This window comes from Lagopus leucura, unplaced genomic scaffold (assembly GCF_019238085.1).
Source record: "Lagopus leucura isolate 7727_CA_CO unplaced genomic scaffold, USGS_WTPT01 Super-Scaffold_100054, whole genome shotgun sequence".
In the NCBI taxonomy this organism is placed as follows: Eukaryota; Metazoa; Chordata; class Aves; order Galliformes; family Phasianidae; genus Lagopus; species Lagopus leucura.
Window position 1 is genome coordinate 556,806 of NW_024962300.1, and position 25,273 is coordinate 582,078.

Below are 25,273 nucleotides of genomic sequence, written 5' to 3' on the forward strand. Positions count from 1 at the left end.
AAGCTTGTTTCCCCAGGGGGAGATGACTAGGACTGCTTCAAATGGCTCTGATTTTCAGGACAGACAGCACAAGTTTCCTAGAGCAATAGCTAGGTAAAGTGTAGTTGCTCAGAGCCTGTTTTGCAGGAGGGCAATTACTGCAGCTTTTGCTTTCTGATTGAATGGTTGTCCTGTTGCTGGGCACCACTGAAAAGAACCCGGCCCCATCCACCTGGGGCTCTCAGCCTTTCCTCATACAGGAGATGCTCCAGAACCCGACCATCTCTGCAGCCCTCTGCTGGGCTCTCTGCAGCAGTTCCCTGTCTGCCTTGAGCTGGGAAGCCCAGAACTGGGACCAGTGCTCAGGCTATGGCCCTCTCAGGGCACAGCACAGGGGAGAAGAACCTGTAGGGCTCCGTTCCAGGCAGACCTTATTAGAGGAGGTGCACAATTTAGAATCACAGAGACATTAAGGTTGGAAAGGATCCTCTCAGATCCCCTAGTCCATCCCCAGCCCACCCCCACCATGCACACTGACCACATTCATCAGTGCCACATCCCCATGGTTCTGGGACATCTCCCAGGATGGTGACAGCCTGTGCCAGTGCCTCCCCAGTCTTTTGGAGAATAAATTCTTCCTAATACCCAGCATGAACCTCCCCTGGTGCAATGTGAGGCCACCTTTCATCCTACCATTATTACCTGGGAGATGAGACCGACCCCCAGTAGGTCCTGGTTTTGGCCATAGGCAGGCAGGCACGATCCATGTCATTCTGTCGTGACTCTCAGTGATGTATTCTGTTTGACTTGCTGAAGGAGGATGGAGCAGCTGGCTCGAGAGCTTGAGGAAAGGCAGAGGCAGGAACTAGAGCGCTTGAAGGAGGAAGAAGAGCAGAAGAAGAACTCCAAGCGGGGAAGGAGAGAGCTTGGAAAAGAAAAAGACAGTGTCTTGGGGAAGAAAAGCCAGCCTGGAGGCAGACAGGTGAGTGGTTATACTGTTGCAATGATCATCAGCATCCCACAAGAACTGATTCAGTGCTTTGAAATACTTCTTTTCTCCTCTCCTGCCCAGAATGCCACCGCATCCACCAGCAACACCAACGCATCCACCAGCAACCGCTCAGACACCAGCGATGGGGTGGACAAAAAGGGGTCTACAAAGGAGCACCCAGGCTCTGCTGTAGGTGACAAGGATGAGAAGAAAAAGTGTAACAAGGTCCCCCTGACGAATGCCAGCCCAGCAGCGCCCGTGCAACCCAGCACCACAGAGCAGGAGGAAGCCAAGGAGAAGACACTGAGCGACAGCGAGAAGATCTTGGCCACGAGGTTTAAGATCTATGAGGCATCACAGAAAGATATCGCACATATTTTATCAAACTGGGACAGAGTTCAGGGCATTCTGGTGTCCTCTTGGAGCCAGGAGGAGGTGTGGCAGAGGACAGAAGAGCAGAGCAGGCATTTATCCAGACGCAAGAGCAGGAGGGACAGGGAGAGGGAGCGCCTGGAGAAGGAGCGGCAGGAAAAGGAGCGCCTGGAGAAGGAGCGCTTGGAGAGGGAGAGGCAGGAGAAACTGAAGGCTCTCGAGGAATCCCAAGCACAGGCAGGGGAAGGTGCAGAAGGGTCAGCAAAAGGCCAGGGTGTCGGGGTGCCTTGCTTGGATATCCAGGTGCTGGACCCAGAGGATGCTATTGGGAAGATCCTGGAGAGTGGAAAGCTGCCCCCAGCAGAGCAGGTAAAGCCCTCTTGGGGCTCAAATGCTGAGGTCTGAGACCTGGTGCTTTGTGTCCCACCAAGTGACAATGGCACAGAGCCTTGTCCCGTGCTGTGCTGTTGTTCCACTGCAGCTCCATGGCAGCTATGGGGTTGGGATGGTTCTCAGTTCTTCTCAAATGATGGAAAGAGGGAGTGCCATCCTGGCACTGCTCTGGAGCCCATCCACCCCAGTGTGCATAAAAAAGCACAGTACTCCATGTAAAAACACTGCCAGATTTTCAGTGTCTGAAAGGAAAGAGTGTGAGGATGAACGTGACCGAGAACTGATGGAGTTTTCTCTGATCTTTTAGATCCTGGATAGCCTGGGTCTGGGGCCCTCAGGGCCTCCCATTCCTCCTACTGCATTTTACTCTGTGATCCACTACCCAGAGAAGCGAGTGGCCCCAACGGGAGAAGCCCTCAAGCACTTCACCTTCATAATGCCAGAAGGTGCAATGGCAGAAGAAGAAAAGAAGGAATCAGAAAGTCTTGTGGATGCTCCCATCACGCCTACCACAAAGGTGCCAGGGCAAAGGGTTCGGGTGGGGGAGATGGAGAAGAACCACTGCAGACAAACAGTGATGGGCCCCATGTCTGCAGGAAGCCACAGCACATCCCTGGCCTGATTCAACTGAACAAACCCTGTCTGGGGGAAGGATGGAGGCTTTGGTGCAATCAGAAAAGAGATTTCATGGGTAAAATGAAGCCAAGTAAAGGAGAGCAAGGCAGTGGGCAGATGTGAAACCAATAGAAACTGGTCATTCATGGGTTCTCTTGCATGTTTGGCTACAAATCTGCTGCTTTCCTTCCAGGGCAGGGATGAATTAGGGCATGTCTCACCTTACTCTTCCTCTTCTTCCTCACCTGGTGCTCAGGTGTCAGAGGAGCAGCTCACCCCCACCAGAGGGAAAGCGAGGAAGGAAAAAACTGAGGGCAGCAAGGAGGTCAAGAAAGAGAAGCGGAGCTCTGCCCGGAGCAAGAAAAATCTCCATGGAACGGGCACGGGAACATCAACACATCCTGCTGATGTGGAGCAAAGCAGCGTGGACGTGGCCCCCTCACCAGGGAAGCCCATCAGGTGAGAGGGGAAGGAGAGCCATCTCACCAAATGGTTTGCCATTCCCACGGGCTGCTGGGTGGTGAGTCCTCAGCCCTCCTCTTTGTCTCGTTGACGTGTTCCCAACATCTGAAGTGTTTCTCTGTAACTGCCAGGCTGAGCAGCTGTCGGTGGATCGTGCCTGCCCATGGCCAGGTGGAGCTGAAGGTACACTTCACCTCCTCGGTGCCAGGCCAGTTTGACCAAACGATGAATTTTGAGGTGCTGGGGACAAAGCGACTGTACCAGCTGCACTGCAGGGGCATTTGTGTGTACCCCACCATCAGCCAGGACCCACGGTAAGGGTGCCCCCTGCTCTTCTTCCCTCTGTACTTGGAGCAGGGGCTGCCTGTTGTACCCCAATGACCACTTCCCACCACTTTATGTCGCCTTTGACATGAGTCCACCTGAGCATTACTGTCTCATCCAGCTTGGATCTGGGAAGCTCTGCTGCTGAAGCGTATGGCTTCAGGTTGGAGCATCTCATAGCTCCTCACCTTCCCATTTTCTCCCTCCTAGGGTGGTGTTTCCTCACCGAAGGAAGAGCAAAGCAGACAATGACATCATCTTCAAGCAGTATGTCATGAGCACAGGCGTGTTCCACTTTGGGCCACTGCTCTGTGGGAAGTCCAGAGACTGGTATGTACTGGTGGGCTGCCAGCTGGTCCTGGGTAGACGTCCCAATGGCCCAAGGTGAATTTGGGCAACTCATGTCCTGCCTCCACCTCTCAGCTTCCTCGCTTATGACAGTGAACGTAAGGGTGCTTTTTGAAGTGCTTCGAGCTGCATGGGCAGACTGGCCAAGCAATTATTCTGCCCGTAGCCTTATAAAATGTTGATTAATCTGTTATATTAGGCAGACTTTATGATTTGGCCTGCCAGCATGTGCGTGTGACCTGCAGAGGAGTAACAGTGGGATTTATGAACCTGACTGCTGGATGAGGTCTGCCTTAAAAGCTGTCATTGTCACTGCTGGCGTGGCTCTATTTTTAATTTTGCTCTTTTTTTAATATCAGAAATGAAGCCCTTGCCTTCATGGGAGCCCTGGAGATCCAGTGATATTTCACAACCCTGGGAAATGAAATAAAAACCCTTTAAAAGCGAAAGGGCATCTTCAGGCAGCCTGATGAATGGACTCCGGTCTTGGTTTCCTTTGTAACCATTTTTTTTGCAAAAGCCTTTCTTGACACCCTGCAGGGAAAGGACCAGAGATGCAGGAAGAACCCGTGTGCCAGATGGCTTTTATTCTTGCGGGGACCCTTGAATTTTTGTTTTGCAAAGTGTTCTTTCTTTAAGTGCTTGTGCCTTGTCACACTGATGGGATTGGGGCACCAGGTGAAGGCGCAGACATAGAAGTAATGGAAGGCTGAACACAGCGTGCAGTGTGCTCCTTTTTCCTAGCCTGCTTGTTACTCTGTGGTGAGAGCAGCCTCTTGCTGCCAGCATGCAGAGCTTGCCTCGGTGGCTGGTAAGCGCAGCGGTCCCAGCACTGCTGAAGCCTTCTCCCTTTGTGGATAGGTACAAGGCGCTGCCCTTCCCCAGCAACTGTGAGAAGATAACCATCCTCAACATCACCCCCTTGGAAGCAGAAGTGCATTTCTTCTTCGAGCACGATCTCAAAGCAGACACGTTCATTTTAGACCCTCCCAGCATGACGCTGAAACCCAACGAGAAGCAGGTAGGAGGCGAGCGTGCAGCGATGCAGCACCCAGGAGCTGCTCTGCCTGCTCACCAGACCTCTTCGCTGTCTCTTTTTGGGGCTAGGAACTGAGCATTTGGGCGTACCCCACTTTGGCCGGCCTTGTGGAAGACAAGCTTGTGTGCTGCATTAAGGACAACCCGGAGCCGGTGGTCTTCCACTTGTGCTGCCAGGGGGTGCGGATAGAGCTGGCGGTCAGCCCCAAGCACGTGAACTTTGGGAAGCTGCTGCTGCACAGGTCAGCCCTCAGCTGCTCTGCTAGCAGCAAGAGCCATCAGCCAGCCTTCAGCTTCTTTGGGTTATAGGGTCGTAGATAGTTATGGTTGAAAGGACCTCTTAAGATCATCAAACCCAACTGTCAACCCATCGCCACCAACTCAGAATCGTAGTCGTAGAATCACTGAGATTGGAACGCAATTCTCGGATCCCCAATCCAACCCCAGCCCACCCCCACCGTGCCCACTGCCCCTGTCCCTCAGTGCCACATCCCCACGCCTCTGGGACGCCTCCAGGGATGGAGACTCCCCCACCTCTTGGGCAGCTGTGCCACCGCCTTGCTGCTCTTTCAGAGGTTTTTCCTAATATTCCATCTGACCTCCTTTGACCCAACTTAAGGCCGTTGCCTCTCGTCCTTTCATTCTTTATGCCTATAAGTTGTTCTCTAGAGAGAGGCAGACCGATCTTTCAAAGGGGCCGTTGGCCAAATGGGAAGGACAGGGCTGCTCCAAGGTGCAAAGCAAGGTGCCTGTGCTGAGCATCTTGGTGTGCCTGCAGGAGGGACAGCAAGCAGCTGGTGCTGCGCAACCCCATGCTGCTGCCTGCAGCCTGGAGGCTCAGCGGGCTGGAGAACCTTGGCGAGGACTTCTGTGTGTCACAAACTGAAGGCACTGTGGAGCCCTGTGCAGAACTGGATATCTATCTGTATTTCAAAGCCACAAAGGCTGTCAGCATTAAGAAGACCATCCGACTGGAGGTGAGGGGATGTTGCTGTCCTGAGTGGAGCAGGACAAGGCAACCAAGGGTGTCGGGGATGGAGATTGTGCTGGAAGGGTTACCTGCAAGGAGGGCAGAGGGCTGAGCATTTGTGAACTTCCTTTCTGCTTACAGACCCTTAGCAGCAAGAAAGGATGGCTTTGTGGCCATAGTTCTCTATGATTTAAATCACTGGTAGCCCTCCAAGTAGGGTATGCCATGGTGGAACCAGCCAGTTATCATTATCTACCAGTAGAACTTAGGAGAATTGTCCCTGCAGTGTTTGTTTCTTGCTGCTTTAGGTTTCAGATGCAGAAAACATCCTGGGGATTGTTCAGATAGAAAATATCCAAATCCAAGCAGAAGCCTATGATGTTGCTCTGAGCATCACCATTGCCAAAGGTCAGTGGATGCCCCAAACCAAACCAAACTAGATGCATTTCATTGCATGCAACCAAAACACCTGGGAGGGGTTGGGGTGGAATCATAGAATCATTCAGGTTTGAAAAGACCTTTTTAAGGTCATCTAGTCCAACCATCCACCTGCCACCAATATTGCCTCCTAACCACGTCCCTCCCATGGTTCTCAAACACCTTCAGGACGGTGACTTCACCACCTCCTCAGGCACCTTGTTCTAATGCCTCACCACACTTTCAGAGACCTTTTTCCTAACACAGGCATGTAAGTGTGGCCATAAAGCACGTGTCCTTCAAGCTGCGTGGCGTGAAGCACCATCAGGGCAGAGAGAGCCTTGAGCCTCTTATGTCCCAGCTTTGAAATGTGTCATTTCCCACGCAGATTGATTTGGGTTTGCCGAAGTGACAGCAATGTGAAAAAGCAGTTGGCAGCTCCTGAAGGCACAGCAGAGCATGGGGAATAGTTGAAACTGTGCTTGGAAGCAAGGAGGTGGAAACTGGGCTCCTTGTCTGCTAAACCCTGCAAATAGTCTCTAAACAAGAGAAAGGGCAACAGAGCAGTTAAACTTCCAGGCTGGGAAGGGTGCTGAGGATTTTGTCCCACTTGAGAGCCTCAGATAGGCATCTTGTAGCCCACAGCAACTCAGATCTTGGCCATCTCTTACCCCTTATGGGATTTCTGCAGGTATGGATGGCAACGTGGATTTTGGAGTCATTAGGGTGCAGGACGATGCAAAGCAAATGTTAACCCTGAAGAACAAAGGGAAGTATGAGATTGCATACAGGTGAGCGACTGCTTGGGCCACCTTGTCTGTCCTTGCTTTCAGGATGTGTTCATTTCTCCTTACGAAACTCTTTAAATGAAGGAATGAGAAAGTCAGTGTTGAAGTGAGATTGGAGCACTTTTGGTCTGCAGTCTGTGCCAAAATCTGGGGATGGCAGAGATGGACTCTTTTGACTCTTTCCCTCTTTCTTTTTCTTTTTTTTTTTTCCTAAAGGTCCTGGCTGTTTTGCTGCTACCCACCTATAACCACAGAGGTCTTTGTCTCTTTCCTTTGTCCCCAGCTTCACGTTTGAAAATGCGGATACTGACATTCCAAACTTGGCATCCCACTTTGCCATCCTGCCACAGAGAGGAGTGCTGGCTGCCTCGGAGCGCCCTGTGCACGTCCATCTGGTCTTCCACCCCAAGGCAGAAATAAATATCGAGGACAAACCCATCCTGAAGTGCCAGGTGAGCTGCTCCAGGCAGGTGGGTGGCTGCTCACACCCAGGATGTGTGTCTCCTGGAAGGAGAGGTTTCAGCTGGGAAATCCTCTCTTAGATAAGTGCAACGTAATCTTTAGAAGGTGTTGGTGATGCTTTCCAAGCAGAGCTGAAAATCTGGCTCTGGAGGAGGCATTGAACAGGGCTAATAGGCTAAAGGTGACGTGGGGTGACAGGAGGGGCCATGGGGCTCCTCGCTGTGTTACCAAACCCTCCTCTGGCTGCAGGTGATTGAGCCCAGCCTCTGTGAAGGAGGGGAGACCATCGCCATCATCCCAGTGAATGTGTCTGCCAAGGCCATGTTCAGCAAGTACAGCATCACCCCAGCCTCGTTCATTGATTTCGGGACTGTGGTGAATGGCACCAAGAAAACTTGCAGCTTCATCCTGGAAAACAGAGGCAGCCTTGACTTCAAGTTCCAAATCTACAAAGCAGAGCAGGATGCATCTGGGCCAAGAAGGAAAAGGTGGGTGAAGCTCTGCAGTGCCTGTCCCAGTCATGAGAGTGTGGCTGGTGATCCAAGGGACCCAAAAATGCCTCAGCTGCCCCGTGAGTAGGACAGAGTTGGTGGTAAAGCTGATCTATCCATGACCATCACCAGGCAACCCTTGTGGATCCATCAGGAACACGAGTGTAGGAAGGCTTCCCTCCATGGCCAGAAGGTTCTGGCCTTGGAGGATGGCGAGGAGCTCAGCACGATGGATAATTCTGCTTTCTCCTCACAGTGTCAATCATGGGATGTCCAACCACTCTGATGACGATGAAAGCATCGACAAAGTGCCCAACTCTGGGAAGCAAAACAGGCAGTCTCTGCAGAAGGACACGAACCCCTTCATGCAGGTGGGTGGCCATGGGTTGGGATACAGTCACGTAGTGGGGCTGCCTCTGGGCCATGGGTCACCCCTCAGTGACTGGAGGCCAGGTGGTGGCATGCTCCTTGCTGGGGACAGCCAAGGCAAGGCTGCAAGTCATCAGCCTCTCTGGGGCTCTGTCTGCAGGCACGCTTGACCCTTGGCATGTTCACGGTGTACCCTGGCTTTGGCTCCATCCACCCTGGGGGCCAGCAGGCCATCACAGTGGATTGCCAGGCAGAGCCAGTGGGGACATGCGAGGCGCATCTATCAATCAATATCTGTGACAGAGACCCCAAGGACAACCCTGTTGGCATCCCCTACACCCTGCTGGCCGAGTCCTGCCTTCCAGGTATACACCACCTACAGCTTGCTATAGCCAAGTCCAACAGTAGGGAGAGGGCAGGAGGAATATGTGGAAGGGCAAGCAGAAAGTAAAGTACTGGTGCCTGGGCTCCCAGACTGAGTCTTAGAGCCTTCTGGGTCCACGTAACCTCAGCAGGAGTGCTTCTCAGTCCTCTTTTCTTCTCGCAGCATTTGTAGTTGATGACATAGGTTCCATCTTCGAGGAGCATCGTATCTGCAGCAACGCCAACCTCTGCCACATCCTGCAGACTGTGCAGGACGAAGGTGTGTTCATCACAGATGAGAATAAGTTCATCTTCACCAACGTTCTGGTTGGGCACCGGGCCTCAGCCCGCTTCAAGATCCGCAATGTGGGCAAAGTCCCCTGTGATGTGGTCCTCTCCATCAAGCCCATCTCCACTAAGGTAAGAAAAGGGTGAGGTGATTGCTCCTCTTTTAAGGTGGGAGCCTGCCTTGCTTTCTAGATTCATCTTGCCTGCTCTAGTCCAGCTCTGTGCAGACAAAGTTACAGGGGAGAGCAACAGCCCCTGGGTTGTGTCCAGCACATCTCAAGGTTTTGGCTCGTTCCTCCAGGTCTGTGGAGGGAGACCTGAACCCTTCTGGATCTCTCTAGGAAGCACATCGAAGGGTCTTTTCTACTGGGGCCAATGTGTCTGGGCTCCAAGGAGGCCGTTTCTTCAGGCTCCTTGTTTTTCTTCTCTTTGAAGGTCAATTCTAGATTATTTGCAGAGTTTTCCATGCGCCTCCTGCTCTCCTGGGCTTTATGGCAGCTCCCTGTCTAAGGCCAGCATTACTTTGGTGTCTCCCCTTGAGATGGAGGTGTCCTGTCCCCTGCTCCCTGGTGCATGTGTGAATTGGGCTGCGCTGCGTGGAAGCTTTTATGTCCTAACACCAATTCGTGTGCTCCCCTCCAGCAGAACAGCCGCATCAGTGACATCTTTGAGGTGGATCCCACTCAGATGTGTGTGCCCAGCCATTCTCACGCCTTTGCTACAGTGACCTTCACTCCACAAACGATGCAGAACTACCAGTGCACTTTTGAGGCTTGCCTTGAAACCCAGGCAAGGTAACACAGCTTCTGAGATGGTAGGGGGACAATGAAGTGGCTTCTGTGCCACATTATTTCCTCCTGGCTCCTGTGCTAAGGATGTGGGAGGAGAGGGACAAGGGGGCTGTATAAATACCAGCCAATAACGATTTCTCCTCTGCCCCTCCTGCAGCCCAGTGGCAATTAAAACAGAAAGCCTGACATTTGGTATCAGTGGGGAGGGGAACCTGCCTCGGGTGACAGTCCTGCGCCCAGTGCTTCGCAGCAAGAGGGGGAACCCTCTGCTCCTCTTCAAGAAGCTGCTGCTTGGTGATTCAGAAAAGCTCCCTCTGGTCCTTCAGAACAGTGGCATCATACCTGTCCAGGTGAGGGGCTGCTGGGGGAATGCGTCAGCTGCTCTGGGAGCAAGTTCTTGTCCCATGGAGGAGAAAGCATGGCACAGACTTGCTGCTACACTGTGCGTCTCCTCTCCATTCCCCTCCTATCTCATATGTGGAAATGCATGGCGTCCTACTTACATTATATTGTATTTTATCACATCTTACTGCAGTTTAATTAAGCTTGACTGTAGTTTAATTCCATTCTGCTCATTATTTACTCTTTCCCAGTGAGGAGCCAGCAGCAGTTCAGTCTTTGGACTGTCCTGCACTCTCACTGTTGTGGCAGTGCTCTGTGTTCCCTTTTCTCAGTTGCTGATAGATATGTTGGATGAAGCGAGAGTTTTCTTCCTGAAAGCCAGGCCCACCACACACTGCATCTACCAGGCTGCAGACACAAAAGAGGATTCTACTGGAGAAGGTGAATGCATTAGCCATGAAGTGTGGGCATCCACACGGGTTGGACAGTAGGATAAAATTCTTCTACAAAAGAGCAGTGATGCAGTGGCACAGCTGCCCAGGGAGAGGGGGAGTCACCATCGCTGGGGTGTCCCAGAGCCGTGGGGATGCGGCACTGAGGGACATGGGCAGTGGGCACAGTGGGGTGGGGTTGGGCTTAGGGACCTGAGAGCTCTTTTTCACCCAATCTTAATGATTCCGTTATTCTAAACATGTGCCAGGCTCAAGGTTTGCCAAGCAGCAGCTAGATGTTAGGCACTGACTGGAGGAGATTCAGGAGCCAGGTGTTAACCAGGCTTTGAGACGCTTAAGGCTGTGTGTGCTGTCATCATAGCCTTGTGAGCATAAAGGGAACATGCAGAGCCATAGGTGGGAGCACCTGTGCTTAGAGACAGCTGGGTTTCAACCACTTCTTTCTGTTATATCCCAAGGAAGAATTTCCTCTGAACAGATCTATTGCTGTCTCTAATTTCACTGGTGCAGGAAGAAAGCCCCACACTGCCTCCTGTGTCCTACATCATGGGGAATCAGCAGAGTTTGACGTGCTTTTCAAACCCAACCTGCCCCAGCGTGCGGAAGGGCAGATCCACCTGTCTGTGGTGGACAACCCCTATGAGGAGACCAACGTCCAGCTGGTGGGTGAGGGCTACGAGGATGATTTCACACTAGATAACATCCACGGACTTGTGGCAGACAGCTTTGAGGAGAACACTGAAGGCAGTGTGGAGGAGGACATAATTGAAGGTAAGAGAATTCAAGCGGACATCTCTGGCAGGGCCACAGGAAGTCTGTGTGCATGTGATACAGCATGGAGATGAAGGCCATGTTCAAGCATGTGTTCTCTATATGAGCAATCCTGTGCTGTCACCACCAGACCTGATGGAAGGAGTCAGGCGGGGTGGATGCACCTCACTGCACACTGACATCTCTTGCTGTCCTCCTTAACAGCTGGCAGAGTGGATCACATCCAGTTTGGGGACTGTCACATTGGGAAGCCCTACCAGGTGACCTTCACGATCACCAACCGCAGCCGGGCGGAGGCAATGCGGTTCGAGTGGCTGGCAGGCCCCCCCTTCCACTTCTCACCCCAGGTGAGTGCTGGCAGCTTTGCCTTTCCCACTGCCCAGACAGACTTCTGGGAGCTACCAGTGACTTTCCAACTCCTGGTGCTGCTTTTCAATGCCGGGAGATGCAAACCAGAGCTTAGTTGGGGCTTCTTGTTGTAGGAGACGGTATCTTTGCGTCACAGCCCCTTTGCTGATGGTCCTTCTTTGCCAGTGATTCTTGGCTCCCATTCTCCCTAGGTGGGACACCTCCATGCTGGCTGTGCTAAGGACATCACAGTGACCTTGAAGTCGGATGTTGCAGTCACCTGCCAAGCACAGCTTGTGAAGTGTAAGGTGGCCAGGATCTCCTTCCAGCTGCCAGCAGAGCAGGTCTCCGACTGGGACGACCGCCTGCACACTGTCAGATGGGTGGATGCCACCAGGGGGGAGGCAGCTATGTGGCCAGTCAAGAGGAAGGTAAGAAGTACAGCAGCAAAAGCCAACCCATAAAAACAGATGCCTACAGCAGCAAAACCACCATCTGCTGGCTCAGCAGCTCCTGCTTCTTCCTGAAGCATGAGCAGTGTATGGTGGTCTTACAGGAGTCGAGAGAACTATCATCTTCAGAAGCTCTTGGTCAAGCACCAAGTAATATTAGAGCTTTTCAATTTGCTAATTTTACAGTAACTGTAAAATTACTGAAGGAAAATCAAGCCCGAAAAGAATGACACATAGTCATTCACTATTCACTACATTAGTAATTCACTATTCCACACCTTTGAGAATGGAAGAATGTAGCTAACCAGGCAGCTTCCAGCCCTCTGAGGAGCTCCTCAGAGAAACAAGCTTGTCATCTCTTCCTCATGGTTTCCAGAATTATTTGGGGTTTCTGGGGAACTCCTGCCCCAAGCTGAGGCCATGCTATCAATTAGCTTTCAAACCTGATGACAGCATGCTGGTGAGCATGGCTTGGCAACCTTGCCCATGGCAAGGAGTTGGAAGTAGATGATCTTTAAAGTCCCTCCAACCCCAGCTGTTCTATGATTCTGTACACTCTTACCTTGAGTGATGGTTCTTCCCCGGTTTCTGAACTATTATAAGACCTCTAAGTTACTTTTTTTTCTCCATCAGAGCATCAGCAGCCAGAGATTTCCCTAATGATCTCATTCCCTTCCCAAGATGTCTGTGTGGCTGTTGTCCCACACGTGACATTCGGAAGGCACTTTCAAGGAGAGATGGTACTTAGATTTGCTCACTCTTTGAGTTCTCTGCCCACGGGGCTCCAACAGAGAAGCTTAATCCTAATATAGAGACCTTTCATATTTACTGGGGGCCAGGACAAATGTCAGACATTCTACAGGATTTGAACGTGGGGGCTGATAACTGGTCATAGACCACATGGGCATATCCACAGCCGTGCTGGTGACCGCTTTGAGCAGCACTATTTATCTAATAAATGGGAATGGTCCTTCCTAGCTTCTGTATGGAGCTGAGCTTTGCTTTGGAGTCTCGGAAGCTCTCTGCTCAGTGATTCTTCCTTGTCCTCTTTGGAGGTGATCGAGACAGACCCAGAACCAGCTCACACCATCCTGGAGAAGAGCAGCCGTGAAGTAGAACTTCGCCTGAGTGCTGTCATTGATTATGCTGACTTCCAAGTGGATGTGGACTCAATTCAGTTCAAGGAGACCATGCTGTTCCAGACAAGGAGATTCCCGTGAGTGGTGGAGGTGGAGCAGGGGCTGCTCCAAAGGCAGCTGCCCATTTGAGATGCAAGGCTGGAATAAACCGCTTGGATTGAATCCCTCAGGCACCACATCTGCACCTTCCTCTTGAACTTCTAAGCTTGTAAATATTTCCTCAGTGACAGCCTTCATTGGTTGTTACCTTTTTTTTTCTTCTCCTTGTTTTTCAGTTTCCGGCTGTCCAATACAGGAAATGTGTCCCTGGAATACACCTGGATGGCAGCCATGGGGGATGAGAGAGCGGCACGCCCAGCTGGGGAGCTGCTCCCAGCCGGGCTGGAAGGTACGGCACCGGCTCTGCTGGCAGCTTGGGGTGCCTGGCATCCATTGAATGTGCTCACTTCCCTGTCTGTCTGTCCTGATGTTGGTTCCTTCCCCAGCATGCTTGTGCTGAAGCTGATTTATTGGGCTGTGCCATCGGTCGTCTTGGGCACTGTTATGGAAGTCAGAGAATCGTAGTATCATTACAGTTGGAAAAGACCACTGGGATTATCTAGTTCAACCATTGATGGTGTCTCTGAGGGAGATGAGATTGTCCAGCGTGACACAGTGCTCAGAAATGTTCCCAGCTGGTGCAATGCACTGCTCTACCATAAGTTGGCACAGCTTTGACCTGGGCCAACTCACTCAGTAGTTCCTGGAAATGCATAGGAGTGAACGCTGACCAGAAGCCATTCCACAGGAGAAGTTTTCCTTTAGCAACTCAGTTCTGGATATGAAGAGAGTTTGATAGGATTTCCCTCATGAAAGCAAATGTCCCGCTAAGCTCTTCCTTCCCACAGGACGTTCCCTCTCCTCCATGTCTGTTGCCTCTGTGAAGCTCCCATTCGGCCGGCTGGGCCATGGCCTGGAGCACACCTCATCCACCCTGAGCTCACCCACAAGCCTTGGCCATGCCACCCCAGTGTTCTCTGTTGAGCCTCCCAGCGGCACCATCCCTGCTGGCCAGGAGCAGCCCTTCCAGATGAAGTTCTGCCCGGTGTACGTGGGGAAGTTTAAGAGCTGCATGGTCTGCAGGTAGGAATGGTAACTCTTTAACTCGTGCTGCTTTGCCTCCACTGGGGGGTGGAATGCAGACCTGGGGACAGCCAGCCTCAGAGGGGCAGCAGGAATAACCAGCATGCAGGAGTGAGTAAAAGTGATTATCTGGCCTTGGTGGAAGCAGGAATGGAGACAGCAGAAGGAGATGTTTTATAAAATATTAAGCTCTTCTTGTGTTGTAGCATCTGGAATGGGAGATCCAGAAAGGCTGCCTAGGGGCCAGCAAAAGCTAAATAGCCTTCTTTCTCAGACAAGCACAACCTTCCTGTCTACATAGAAACTTGTGTTCTTCTGTAGACGTACAGCTGTTCCCACTTCACCCATCTCAGCTTTGCACTTCTGCTGGAATTTCTTGCACTAAGAATACAATACAAGCAGCTGTCTGTCTGTATGGGAACAACGTTCTTAATATCATTCTTTCTAGCATTCCTAACCTGAAGCCAAATCAGAAGGGCCCAGAGGTGGTTGTGGAGGGGAAAAGCCAGATGCCACACTGCCACTTTGAACTGAAGGATTCTGACTACATCACTGCAAAGAGGCGCAAACCAGAGCTGCCAGAGCCCAGAGGGGCAGTGCTAGACCTGAAGACCAGAGTAATTGAGTTTGCAGCAACTGGGGTTGGCAGCAGGAACAGCAGGTAGGTGTGGGCATGGCTTCTGTTAATGGCCTCTTGCCACCCTCCTTAAGCAGAGACATCTCCAGCCCTGTGGCACATCTGTACCGTGTCTGTGTTGTGCTGACACGTGGCCACCAGTCTGCTGTGGGGCTGGAACAAGCTGCTGAAGAACAAGTGGCCAGTTTTTCCTTCTCTTTGCCCTTTACTTCAATGAACACAGCTGATAGTGTGTGCTCAGCTCCTCATCATGGGGTTGAGCTAAGAGAGCCCCATCTAGCCTGTGCTATGGGGCAGTACAACATTGGTCCCTTCCGAGAGCATCTTTGGGACGTGCTTGCTCCTTTGACATACCAGCCAGACAGGATCATTGAAGGCTGCAGCCACAACAGACAGTATCATCTTCCAAAGGAGTCTTGTTGGACCTGATTTCACCATTTTTAAGGTTCAAGAGTTTGGCTATATCCTTTCTATAATTTCTTTCTCGGTAACTGGCATTATTTCCACCTAGGAGACAAACACTGCTTGCAGAAAGCAGATGAAATGTTCATGTTCCCAGCATTGTCCACCTGCACCCAACATCTGGATGATGTCCAGACTGGCAGTGCTTGATGTCTGCTGCAGGATGGGATTATTAACGTCCTGCTGCCACCTTAGCAGTCTTTTTCACTTTGTGTGCCCAGGACCTTCAAGGTGATGAACCCAACCAGTTCTGCATACTCCTTCCAGTGGACATGCCAGGACCCTGAAGCCCCACCAGGACAGAGGGCTTTCTTCTGCCTCACAGAGAGAGGGCAGATCCAGCCTGGGAAGAAAGCAGAGGTGGGTGCAGAAAAGGAAGAGGGTTGGCCCAGTAGATATATGCCAGTTTGACACCAGCTATGTCTAATCTGGGTGTCTGATCTCACTGTGAGCTTGCTTTAGGCAAAATCATGAAGAAACTATTGACTGGAGTTGGCAGAAAACGTGTTCTTACACTGCCAACATCTGCCATGCCTTTGGGCTGTAGTAAGTGTCACAGTGACCTGCCTCTGAGCTGGGAGCTTTCTGGGATTTCTCTATGGTACAGCCTGCACTTCCTTCCCTCACCCCTGCCAAGGGCAGCAACACTCCTTCATTTGCCTCTTTCTCCTCAGATCAAGTTTGAATTCATCCCCCGACATCTGGATATCACCGAGTCCTTCTGGGTCTTTACAATCCCTGAGAAGAGCATGTCAGTCCTGTTCCTGCTGGTGGGACACAGCACTGAACCACTGGTGACTCTGGACAGGTCCCACCTGAACCTCCATTTGCTGTTAGTTGGTGAGCACGTGGTTATGCCTTATACACTCAGACATGTGCTGATCCAGTTCTGTTGTTCAAGCCAAACTCCCAAAAGGAAGCTGGAAATGGGAGCTGGCACTTGTGAGCAGGTCAGCCAGCTCCTGGACCTGATTGTAGGAGGAAGAGGGAGGGGAAGGGAAGAAGGCATGGGTGTTGAGGGCACAGCGTGTGGCTGAGGCTTCCAGGGAAGATTTGGGAAGTGATTCAGGATTTGGGAAGTGATGCCAGGAAGACCAGGGGGTGAGAAGCTGGTTTCCACGCTCTCATCCTGAGCATGCCATGCTGCAAACTTCCACCGGGCTCAGCACGTGGGCAAGAGCACACTGTGCCGTGGTGGCCATGCTGCCAGAGGGTTTTCAGAGACTGATCTGTTCCTTTTGCAGGGCACAAAGTACACCAGACCGTCTACATGATCAACAGTGAGAAGGAGGCTTTCGCCTTTGCTTTCAGAGAAAGCTCGCTCTTCTCAGAGGGATGCAGCACTTCACTGAAAGTAGAGCCCATGGAAGGCTCCATTGCTCCCCTTTCAAGGTAATGAGGCAGTGTGATGGGCTACCAGGCCAGATTCCCTCTCCCACCAGCCAAATGTTGCATGGTCACTTTGCTTTGGAGGCTTTCTCCCCTCTGCAGTCACCAGGTGACACTCAGCAATGGCACATATCCGCCTTGGTTCATTCTCTCCCCAGAGGAGCACCAGGAACCTGCAGGTTTTGCTGTCCAGTGGCTGTTTGGGTTACCCTGGTCTTATGGGCCCCCTTCCCAGAGAAGCTCAGACTTGGATCTTCCGGTTTTGATGACAAAATCATGTTTTGAGGCTTTAACCATCTGATCTCCCAAGCCAGCAGCTGTCCAGCCAATACCACAGATCCACCAGGGCTGTGCCTGCTCACAGCCTGCTCGGGTGCTGCATTAGCTCCAGGCAGCTTTGCCTTGTTTTAAAAGATGCTGAGCTTTGCAACAGAGCACTATGCACAGCTGCTGGCTTCTACCAAACCTAGGGCCTTGCTGCAGCCACTGCACACTGCTCTCCCAAGGACCAATGCAGTACAGGGCCAAGAAAGCCATCAGAGAGTGAATGGAGCCAAAAATGGGTTTTCTCTCCCCAGATATCCCATTAAAATTGCCTTCACACCAACACTGGAAGGAGAGGTGGTCTTCAACCTCAAATGCGACATCAAGAGGAAGACAGAGCCCCTCTCCCTGAATATCAAGGCCACTGGCTACAGCATGAGTGTGTCTGTCAGGTGTGAGAACAGCGATGGCGGTGTGACTGAGCTCAGTGCACAGGAGATCAACGTCATTGACTTCAAGGAGGTGAGCAGCTCCCCTTGCTCCGCACAGTCCTGCAAGATGGAACCTCAACCAGGAGCTTTGCAGAAGTGTTTGAGCAGGAGGGAAGATGTTTCGTAAAGTCACTGAGGTTGGAGAAGACTGCTAAAATCATTGAATCCAACCATCAGCCCACCCCCACTGTGCCACTGCCCATGTCCCTCAGTGCCACATCCCCGTGGTTTTTGTGCACCTCCAGGGATTGTGACTCCCCCACCTCCCTGGGCAGCTGTGCCACTGCATCGCTGCTCTTCTGGAGCAGAAATTGTTCCTAATATCCAACCCGAACTTCCCCTGGCACAACATGAGGCCATTACTGCTCGTCTTTTACACGCACAAGCTGTTCTCTACAGAGAGGGAGACTGATCTTTCATGTTGCTCATCCATCAAATGGGAAGGACCTAGGAGCATGTGAGGAAGGAGCCCTTGCTGTGTCTGTTGGCATTTTGCAGGTGCCACAACCCCACATCCTTGCCACTTTCTCCCCCCAGGTGCAGCTGAACGAGAGCACCCGGCGCACCTTCAGCATCTACAACAACGGCAAGTTCAGCTTCACCTTCTCGTGGGAGCTGAGTGGCCCCACAGCCCGGGTGCAGCTCCTGTCTCTCAGCCCTCGGACAGGCAGCGTGCAGGCTGAGGGCAAGGTGGACACCCAGCTGGTTTTTCACCCTCAGAAAATGTGCTCATTAAAGGACGTAGAGCTGACACTGCAGGTGAGGCAGCTGTGTGTAACGGGGAAGCTTTGCCTTTCCTACGTGTCAGCTTGGCAGCAGGAGCCCAGAGCTGGGGGTGAGCTCCAGCTTTGAAGATCCAGGACAGAGAGGTTACTGCTGCCAAACTGGAGGGCCTGACAGCTTCTGAACCCGTTATCTTACTGAGTGCTCACCCATGGCCGTGACTCTCCAGAAACCATCCCCTCCTCTTTCTGCCGTCCTTTGCATCGGGCTTTCCTTATTGTCACTGCAGCCAGCTGTCCCCACGCTCTTCCCCACCCATCTCTTGTGTTTGTGGCTGCAGTTCCCATCACTTGAGCTGGCTTATGCTGTGTTTCTCCCCACCAGATCAACAAAGGTCCTATGTTTACCTGCATGTTCCTGGCCACTGTGGTAGTGCCCACTGTCCACTTTTCAACCACAAGACTCAACTTCGGAGCCTGTTTCATCTACCAGGCTGGGATGCCACCTGCCCAGCAGACTCTTGCCATTACAAACAAAGCAGACAAAGATGTCAGGTAGGACTTCACATGCTCATTCACTCCTCACCTATCCTGTGCCAGACCCAGCAGTCTCCTTCGTGCCCACATTGTGCTGGCCATGGTGTTTCACAAAGCTTTTCCCCTGGCTGATGGGAGTCTTTGCCTGTATACAATTCTCCTTGGGGTGCCAATCACACATGAAACCACTTCAGGCCATTTCCCTCTACTAAGCACACTATGACCTGCTGCCAAGATAAGCACACCCCTGGATGTAGCCATTGTGCCCTAATATAACACTGCAGCCCTGATGTTGTCTCCTGAGCACCACACGCAACACCTCTGCTTCTCTTTGCTGTGCTTTCTGCCAGTTTGAGCTGCTTGTTCACCAACACCATGCACCTGGAGGTGGATTTCCCGGGGTACATCCTGCACCCAGGAGGGACGGTGGAGGTGCCCATCACTTTCTATCCCAGAGAAGTTGCATCTTACTGTGAGGTTATTCCTTTTGAAATCAATGGTCTTTGTCAACAGACTGTTGAGGTCCAAGGAAAGGGTGCAGAAATGAAGGTGAGACGAAATCCAAACCCTAGAACTCCAGCCAGCCAGCATGGCTTTCCTCATCTCTCCTCCCCAGCCTGCCATGATTTGGTTTTCCTCCTTTCCTTTTGTTTCATGCTGATCCCTCCTGTTTCAGGTGGACATTGTGGAACCTCAAGGGAAGGTGGTGAAGCTGGGAGCCCTCTCTGTGGGGCAGACGGTGAAGAAGATTGTCACCATAGCAAACAATAGTGTTGCCCCTCTCACTTTTAAGCTCTGTGTCATGCCCACTGTGCCAGAACTGCAAGAAGATGGGGTAAGGCCACTTCCTTCACTAGAGAACCCTTAGGGGAACCTGCAGGAGTACCTGCAGGTACCCATGAGCTGCTTGGGATGGGAGCTAGCATTAATTACAAATGTGTGCTGGCCTCTCATTTCTTTGCACAGGTTCTCTGCTTGCACCCCAACAAAGAATTAAGTTTGAAGCCCAAAGGAGACACCTGTAAAGTGGAGGTGATCTTCTCCCCAAAGCGCCGCATTCAGCCATTCACTGAAGAAGTGATGCTGGAGAGCAGTGGGCTGCTGCGCTCCCTGTTCATGCTGCAGGGCTCCTGCCAGGGGATCTGTGTCAGCTTGGACCAGGAGCACCTCAGCTTTGGAGCAGTGGTGCAGCAGAGCTGCACATCCCAGCGCGTCACCATGCGGAACACGGGCGACGTTGGAGTCAAGTAATGTAAAACCATGACTTGTCTGAGTGCCGAGAGCTGGGCTGGGGGTTGGATGGTGCTGTAGCTTGCCTGGGTAGTTCCCTTCTGCTTTGTTGGAGAGCTGTGCAGTCAGGCCCTGGCATTATCAGGGATACACTCAAAAGCACTAGGGTGCAGGCTGAGTCCTGCCCAGCTTAAAACCTCACCACACCTGAGATCCTGTGGAGAAGAGCACAGTAGGTGTGGAAAGAGCATACTGCACTCACAGCCTCCCCATTGCTAATCCTTTCTGTACTTCTGCTTTCCTTTGCAAGGTTTAAGTGGGACGTCAAGAGCTTCGAGCCAGATTTCTCCATCAGCCCCGCAAAGGGTTACATCTCCCCAGGAATGGATGTCCCCTTCGTGGTGAGCTTCCACCCGTCGAAGCTGAGCCCCTCTATCCAGTCTGAGGGGCTGCAGTGCTTCATCCAGGGCAGTGAGCCACTCTGCCTTACTCTGGCAGGGTGCTGCATGGAGACCCCCGTCATCAAAGAGGTAACAGCAGCAGTGCTGGGTTTGGGTCCCTCTTATCCCACCACACCTCTTGCAGGGTACAGCCTGGGGGCCCCTTACCTGCTCCTCGTTTTCCTTCTCCTTCACCCAGCGTGAGAAAACTCATTCCTCTTCTTTCTCTATGAACAACCAACAAGATTGACTCCAAAAGCTATGGCACAAATGGACATTTGGCAGATGACTTTTCCTAAAATGCTTCTTACTGTGCTTCTTACTTAGAGATGGTCTAAGACCCTTTTTCAGACTTCTGCCTCTTCCTTTGATCTCTCTGCAAGTGGGTGAGCAGGTGCCAGCCCTGTGGGAAGAAATCCTCTGTCCGACCAAGCATGATCTGTGCTCCTCCATTGCAGACATTGATTTTTTCATGCAATGTGCGTGAGAAGCACAGCCAGACCATCCTCCTGTCGAACACAAGCAATGAGCCCTGGGCCGTGAAGCCTGTCATTGAGGGTGACCACTGGAAAGGGCCTGAATGCATCCACCTTGAGGGCAATCAAAAAGACAAGCCATACAAGATCACCTACAAGCCCCTAACCATGAGCTCTAAGAAAGAGAAGCATCAGGTATGTGAGCTGAGCCAGTACGCTGACCCTCCTGGCACAACCCTCATGGCCAACCCTGCTTTGGGCAGGATGTTAGACAAGATGGTCTCCTCTAAACATGAATTATCCTAAATCCTATGTTGGGCACCTGCCCATTGCCCTGCTCCATCTGGCCTTACGGCAAGCCAGAACTGAAGCCCAGAGCAAAAAGGGAGGCCAGAGATCTCCCGGGTTAGTTTCCAGGGCACTGAGCACATCTATACCCTGTGGGGACGTGATTGGTATCTCCTTAACGTATGATATTCATATTTAAAGCCTTACATTAAGAGTCCTGAAGTTTTCAGTTCTTCTGGAGGCAGAGGAGATGCCACAGAAGGCGTTTGGTGTTGGCTCCTGAGATGAATACTGTGCACAAAAGAGCCAGTAACTGCTCTGGGCTGAGAGCAGGAGAGCTCACAAGCCCCATTCCTTGTCTCTAGGGCTCCATCTTCTTCCCATTGCCAGATGGGACAGGCTTGTACTACCTCCTGCAAGGATTTGCTGAGGGCCCAAAGTGCTCAGGGACCATTGTTCGGGAGGTGCCATGCAGGACTCCCTACACTGAGCTCCTCCCCGTCTCCAACTGGCTGAACAAACCGCAGAGGTGAGTTGGGCCCAGGAGGTCTCTTCCCATCAGCAAATCCTGCAGCGGTGCAAGGAAGGGCTTTTTGCTCAATGGGAGTCCTTCCAGCAAGCTTTGCACTCTTCTTGGCTGCTTTCTGGCCACGGATGCCTGTGGTCACACTGCTCACATTCAGACCCACCCTGGAGCACTTTTCTCTAGGCCAAATGGGTACTGGCTTCCTCTGCCCGAGGCAGGGAGGAGGAGCAGGGGCTGTGGTGTACCCCCAGGTGATGGGTATCCTATGGGGTTCCTTCCTTCCTACCCTCACTGCCTCCTCCTCACCCGCAGGTTCCTTGTGGTAACAGAAATACTTAAAGCAGAGGACGTGGAGCATAGTTCTGTGCTGCATGGGCTGGAATACATTGATGTGCCTGGTTCCGGCAAGAAGGACTACAAGCTCACATTCCTCTCCTACAAGGAAGGAGTCTTTAGCATAATGGTAAATGTAGACACCAGGCTGCAGGGTCCTTCCAGGAGCTGTTTTGCTGGCTGAGAAGCCACATGCTTCTTTTCATACCTCCACGTGCCCAGCCTGTAGGTCCCAGGCAGACACCAGGCACCTCCACATGCACTCCTTGTGCTGTCAGTCTTGGCAGCCCTTGAGGGCTGCAGAGCACAAGCTGATCAGGACATAGGTGAGGTGGAAGCATTTTGGAGATTATGAATGGGAATACTTTGCCCCAGTCTTGCACTCTTCCCATGCAGTTGCTCATGGGCATCTGTGCAGTGTGCGTGCTGATCTGGAGAGGTCTTTGGGCTGGCCTAACATCCCTGGTGGATTTCTGTGTGCAAGATGACCAGAGCTTCCTTTTTTTTTTATTTCCCCTGATTCAGGTGACCTTCCTCAATGAGGTGACCAAGGAATACTTGTTTTACATGATCACTTTCAAGGCCACTGCTGCAGGACCCATTGGCACTGTTGAAGTGAGAGCGGCTGTCCGGCAGAACGTGTCTTCCACCATCAAGGTGGACAACCCTCTTGCTGCCCCAGTGGTGTTTGACGTAGATTGCAAAGTGCCTGACATCACCGTTCCCCCACATTTCACTGTTCCTGCTCATTCAGAGGTAGGTGCAGAGCTCACCCACTGCACTCTTTTCAGCCTCTCTGGGAGCAGGTGCTCTCTGAAGGCGATGGCCCTATGCTGGTCAATATGGGGCTGCTCTCCAAGGGTGATGACTCCAACTTCTCCCACTTGCTAATAACTCAAAGGGGAAGGAGTGAATGAGAATATCTCCAGTGGGAATTGCCCTGATGTTTTGTCACATTGCCTCCTGAGATATGCAAACCCAGAGTCCAACAGGCCATCCTGCAAGCGTGACTGCCTTGCATCTTCTTTCTGTGATTGCTCTTCTTTGGGCCAGGTCCCTGTACTGGGTCAGTTGGGTCTCCCATCTCCTCACTAGCAGTGTGCTCAGCTGCATCAGGCTGCCCAGCTTTGCTGAGAACTGCTGGAAACACATTATAAAGATAAAATTAGGACTCTAGTAGCACTGAAAGAGAAGCACGTTGTATGGAGTGGGGGTTTAATCCTTGTTTCCCAAGAAAGCAGGGGTGTGGGGAGAGGAGGGGGTGCATGCCAGCCAGTCCTTTCTAACTCAAATTTGATAATGTGTGAGCAGAGTGAGGGCACAGCTGCTAGAGCTTGCTGAAGCAGGGATGATGGGTGAAGGGCTGGTATTTGGGCTCCTTTGGGTTCTGTCTAGAGTAGGTTGGGCTCCCACCCAGCACTGCGTGAGCACACCTGGGACTGATTTCCCCATCCTCTGCCTGAGCTTGTGGCTTTTGCCTCCATCCTTCCCAGGCCAATCTTGTCTTTGAGTACCAGCCTTTGAAGGTAGGTGAGAGCACTGGACGCCTGATGCTCCATAGCAGTAATTTGGGCTCATGCTACTACGAGTTGATCCTGAAAGCCACGATTAGCAAGCCAGAGAAACCACTGTACTTTTGCACTACGCTGGGCTCTAACCAGACCATCACCACCAAGATCATGAATTACAACCGCCAAAAGACAGAATACATCCTCCAGGTGAGTGTGCTGTGCTCTTGCAGGAGGGAGGGAGCCCAGCTGAACAGAAAGGCTGGGAGGTGGCACCTCTGGATGGTGCCAACCCTCTCTGTGGATGGATCCTGATCCTTCAACTTTGCCTGGCATAGCTGAAGTGGCCATGAGAGCCTGGTGGGTCTTCCCACCAAAGCTGGACCTGTCCTCATCTGGACTGTCCTTACTCACAGACCCTTTCCACTGCCCTTGCTGGAACTGCTCTTGCAGATCCCATGGTGCCTGGATTTTCACATTGCTGCCAGAGCTGGGACTTTAGATGTCCCAGGCCTTGCTTAGGTGCAGGATTATTCCTGCTGGGAAGATTTAGGCAGTCCCTGTTTAGGAACAACGTGGGGGGGGGAAATGTGATAGGCAAGAGAAAGTATGGGGAGAAATACTTGAAGGGACTAGTGGGTGGCAGCTGGACGTGAGGCAGCAGTGTGCCCTTGCAGCCCAGAAAGCCAGCCAATACCCCAGGCTACATCCAAAGCAGCGTGGCCAGAAGGACAGGGAGGGGATGTGCCCCTCTGCTCTGTGAGACCTCACCTGTGTCCAGATGGGAGTGCTCAGTACAGAAAGACACGGACCTGTTGGAGAGCATCCAGAGGAGGGCCACAGAAATGACCCGAGGGATGGAGCGCCTCCCTACAGGGACAGGCTGAGAGCTGGGGCTGTGCAGCATGCAGAAAGGAAAGGCTGCAGGGAGAGCTGAGAGCAGCCTTCAGCATCTAAAGGGGCTGTAAGAAAGAAGGGGGCAGGGTTTGTTGTGATATGACAAGGGGAAGGGGGAATGGTTTCAAACTGAAAGAGGGGCGATTTAGATTGGATATAAGGAAGAACTGGCACAGGCTGAGCAGAGAGGTAGTGGCTGCCCTGTAGACACCCAAGGTCAAGCTGGGCAGTGCTCTGATGGAGCTGTGGGTGTCCCTGTTAGTTAGTTGGACTAGATGACCTTCAAGGGTCTCTTTGTACTAAAGTGATCCTATGATGCAGGGGCAGCCTTGCTTTCTCCCCTGCTGTTCCCTCTGAGCTCTGCTTTTGCGACACCCCTCTGCTTGTCCCTCCTGTTCCCTACAGACTGACTGTGCTGATTTCCAGACAGAGAAGACCATCAGCATGCCTCCTGCCTGCCTGGGGGGCTCGGAGGTGAGCGTGGAGGTGATCTATGAGCCCTGCCAGCTGGGTGAGTCCCGGGCCACACTGCAGCTCCTGGGCCCTTCAGGCAGGGAATACAGCATCCCGCTCTTCGGCCTCGCCATGCCCCCCAAGCCGCAGGGCCCCTTCCTCATCAAGGCCGGTGGCAGCACCTCCATCCCCTTCAAGAACGTCTTCCCCCAGCCCACATCCTTCAGGTACAGCGTGGAGAACCCGGTCTTCACTGTGAGGGCCACCGAGACCCTGCGCCCCAAGAAGACCATCTTCATGGCTGTCTCCTTCGAGGGCAGCCCGGATGGCACCAAGACCCCCATCAGCAGCCGGCTGGTGGTCTCCTGCGCCCGAGCAGGTGGCCTGGGAGCAGGCATCTCCTGGGTGTTCTACCTGCAGGGGCTGCCCCTCGAGAAGTGATGGGGTTGGAGGCGTCCTCTGCAGGCACAGCGCCGGCTTGAGGGGTCTCGTGGTGCTATGGCGGGGTCTGTGTCACGGCTCGGAATAAAGGC

General features: G+C 52.4%; 1 protein-coding gene across 1 annotated transcript in view; it reads left to right on the forward strand.

Moving 5' to 3' along the window:
* The window catches only part of HYDIN (HYDIN axonemal central pair apparatus protein), a 116,780-nt gene extending 91,507 nt beyond the window's left edge, over positions 1–25,273 (forward strand). Inside the window, exons 45-86 of the mRNA XM_042886119.1 lie at positions 799–961; positions 1,052–1,711; positions 2,043–2,252; positions 2,607–2,809; positions 2,944–3,126; positions 3,347–3,466; positions 4,346–4,505; positions 4,592–4,764; positions 5,301–5,499; positions 5,801–5,900; positions 6,601–6,700; positions 6,981–7,149; positions 7,409–7,647; positions 7,907–8,021; positions 8,180–8,384; positions 8,567–8,802; positions 9,313–9,464; positions 9,619–9,811; positions 10,136–10,244; positions 10,766–11,026; positions 11,231–11,373; positions 11,587–11,805; positions 12,882–13,042; positions 13,241–13,353; positions 13,853–14,087; positions 14,536–14,748; positions 15,408–15,546; positions 15,861–16,026; positions 16,431–16,578; positions 17,154–17,361; positions 17,868–18,089; positions 18,438–18,607; positions 18,940–19,138; positions 19,266–19,424; positions 19,556–19,836; positions 20,130–20,349; positions 20,718–20,930; positions 21,389–21,552; positions 21,862–22,012; positions 22,408–22,638; positions 23,376–23,600; positions 24,693–25,273. Of these exons, the coding sequence (XP_042742053.1) occupies positions 799–961; positions 1,052–1,711; positions 2,043–2,252; positions 2,607–2,809; positions 2,944–3,126; positions 3,347–3,466; positions 4,346–4,505; positions 4,592–4,764; positions 5,301–5,499; positions 5,801–5,900; positions 6,601–6,700; positions 6,981–7,149; positions 7,409–7,647; positions 7,907–8,021; positions 8,180–8,384; positions 8,567–8,802; positions 9,313–9,464; positions 9,619–9,811; positions 10,136–10,244; positions 10,766–11,026; positions 11,231–11,373; positions 11,587–11,805; positions 12,882–13,042; positions 13,241–13,353; positions 13,853–14,087; positions 14,536–14,748; positions 15,408–15,546; positions 15,861–16,026; positions 16,431–16,578; positions 17,154–17,361; positions 17,868–18,089; positions 18,438–18,607; positions 18,940–19,138; positions 19,266–19,424; positions 19,556–19,836; positions 20,130–20,349; positions 20,718–20,930; positions 21,389–21,552; positions 21,862–22,012; positions 22,408–22,638; positions 23,376–23,600; positions 24,693–25,181 (8,419 nt within the window). The 3' untranslated portion in view covers positions 25,182–25,273. The remainder of the gene's footprint in view (positions 1–798; positions 962–1,051; positions 1,712–2,042; positions 2,253–2,606; positions 2,810–2,943; positions 3,127–3,346; positions 3,467–4,345; positions 4,506–4,591; positions 4,765–5,300; positions 5,500–5,800; positions 5,901–6,600; positions 6,701–6,980; positions 7,150–7,408; positions 7,648–7,906; positions 8,022–8,179; positions 8,385–8,566; positions 8,803–9,312; positions 9,465–9,618; positions 9,812–10,135; positions 10,245–10,765; positions 11,027–11,230; positions 11,374–11,586; positions 11,806–12,881; positions 13,043–13,240; positions 13,354–13,852; positions 14,088–14,535; positions 14,749–15,407; positions 15,547–15,860; positions 16,027–16,430; positions 16,579–17,153; positions 17,362–17,867; positions 18,090–18,437; positions 18,608–18,939; positions 19,139–19,265; positions 19,425–19,555; positions 19,837–20,129; positions 20,350–20,717; positions 20,931–21,388; positions 21,553–21,861; positions 22,013–22,407; positions 22,639–23,375; positions 23,601–24,692) is intronic.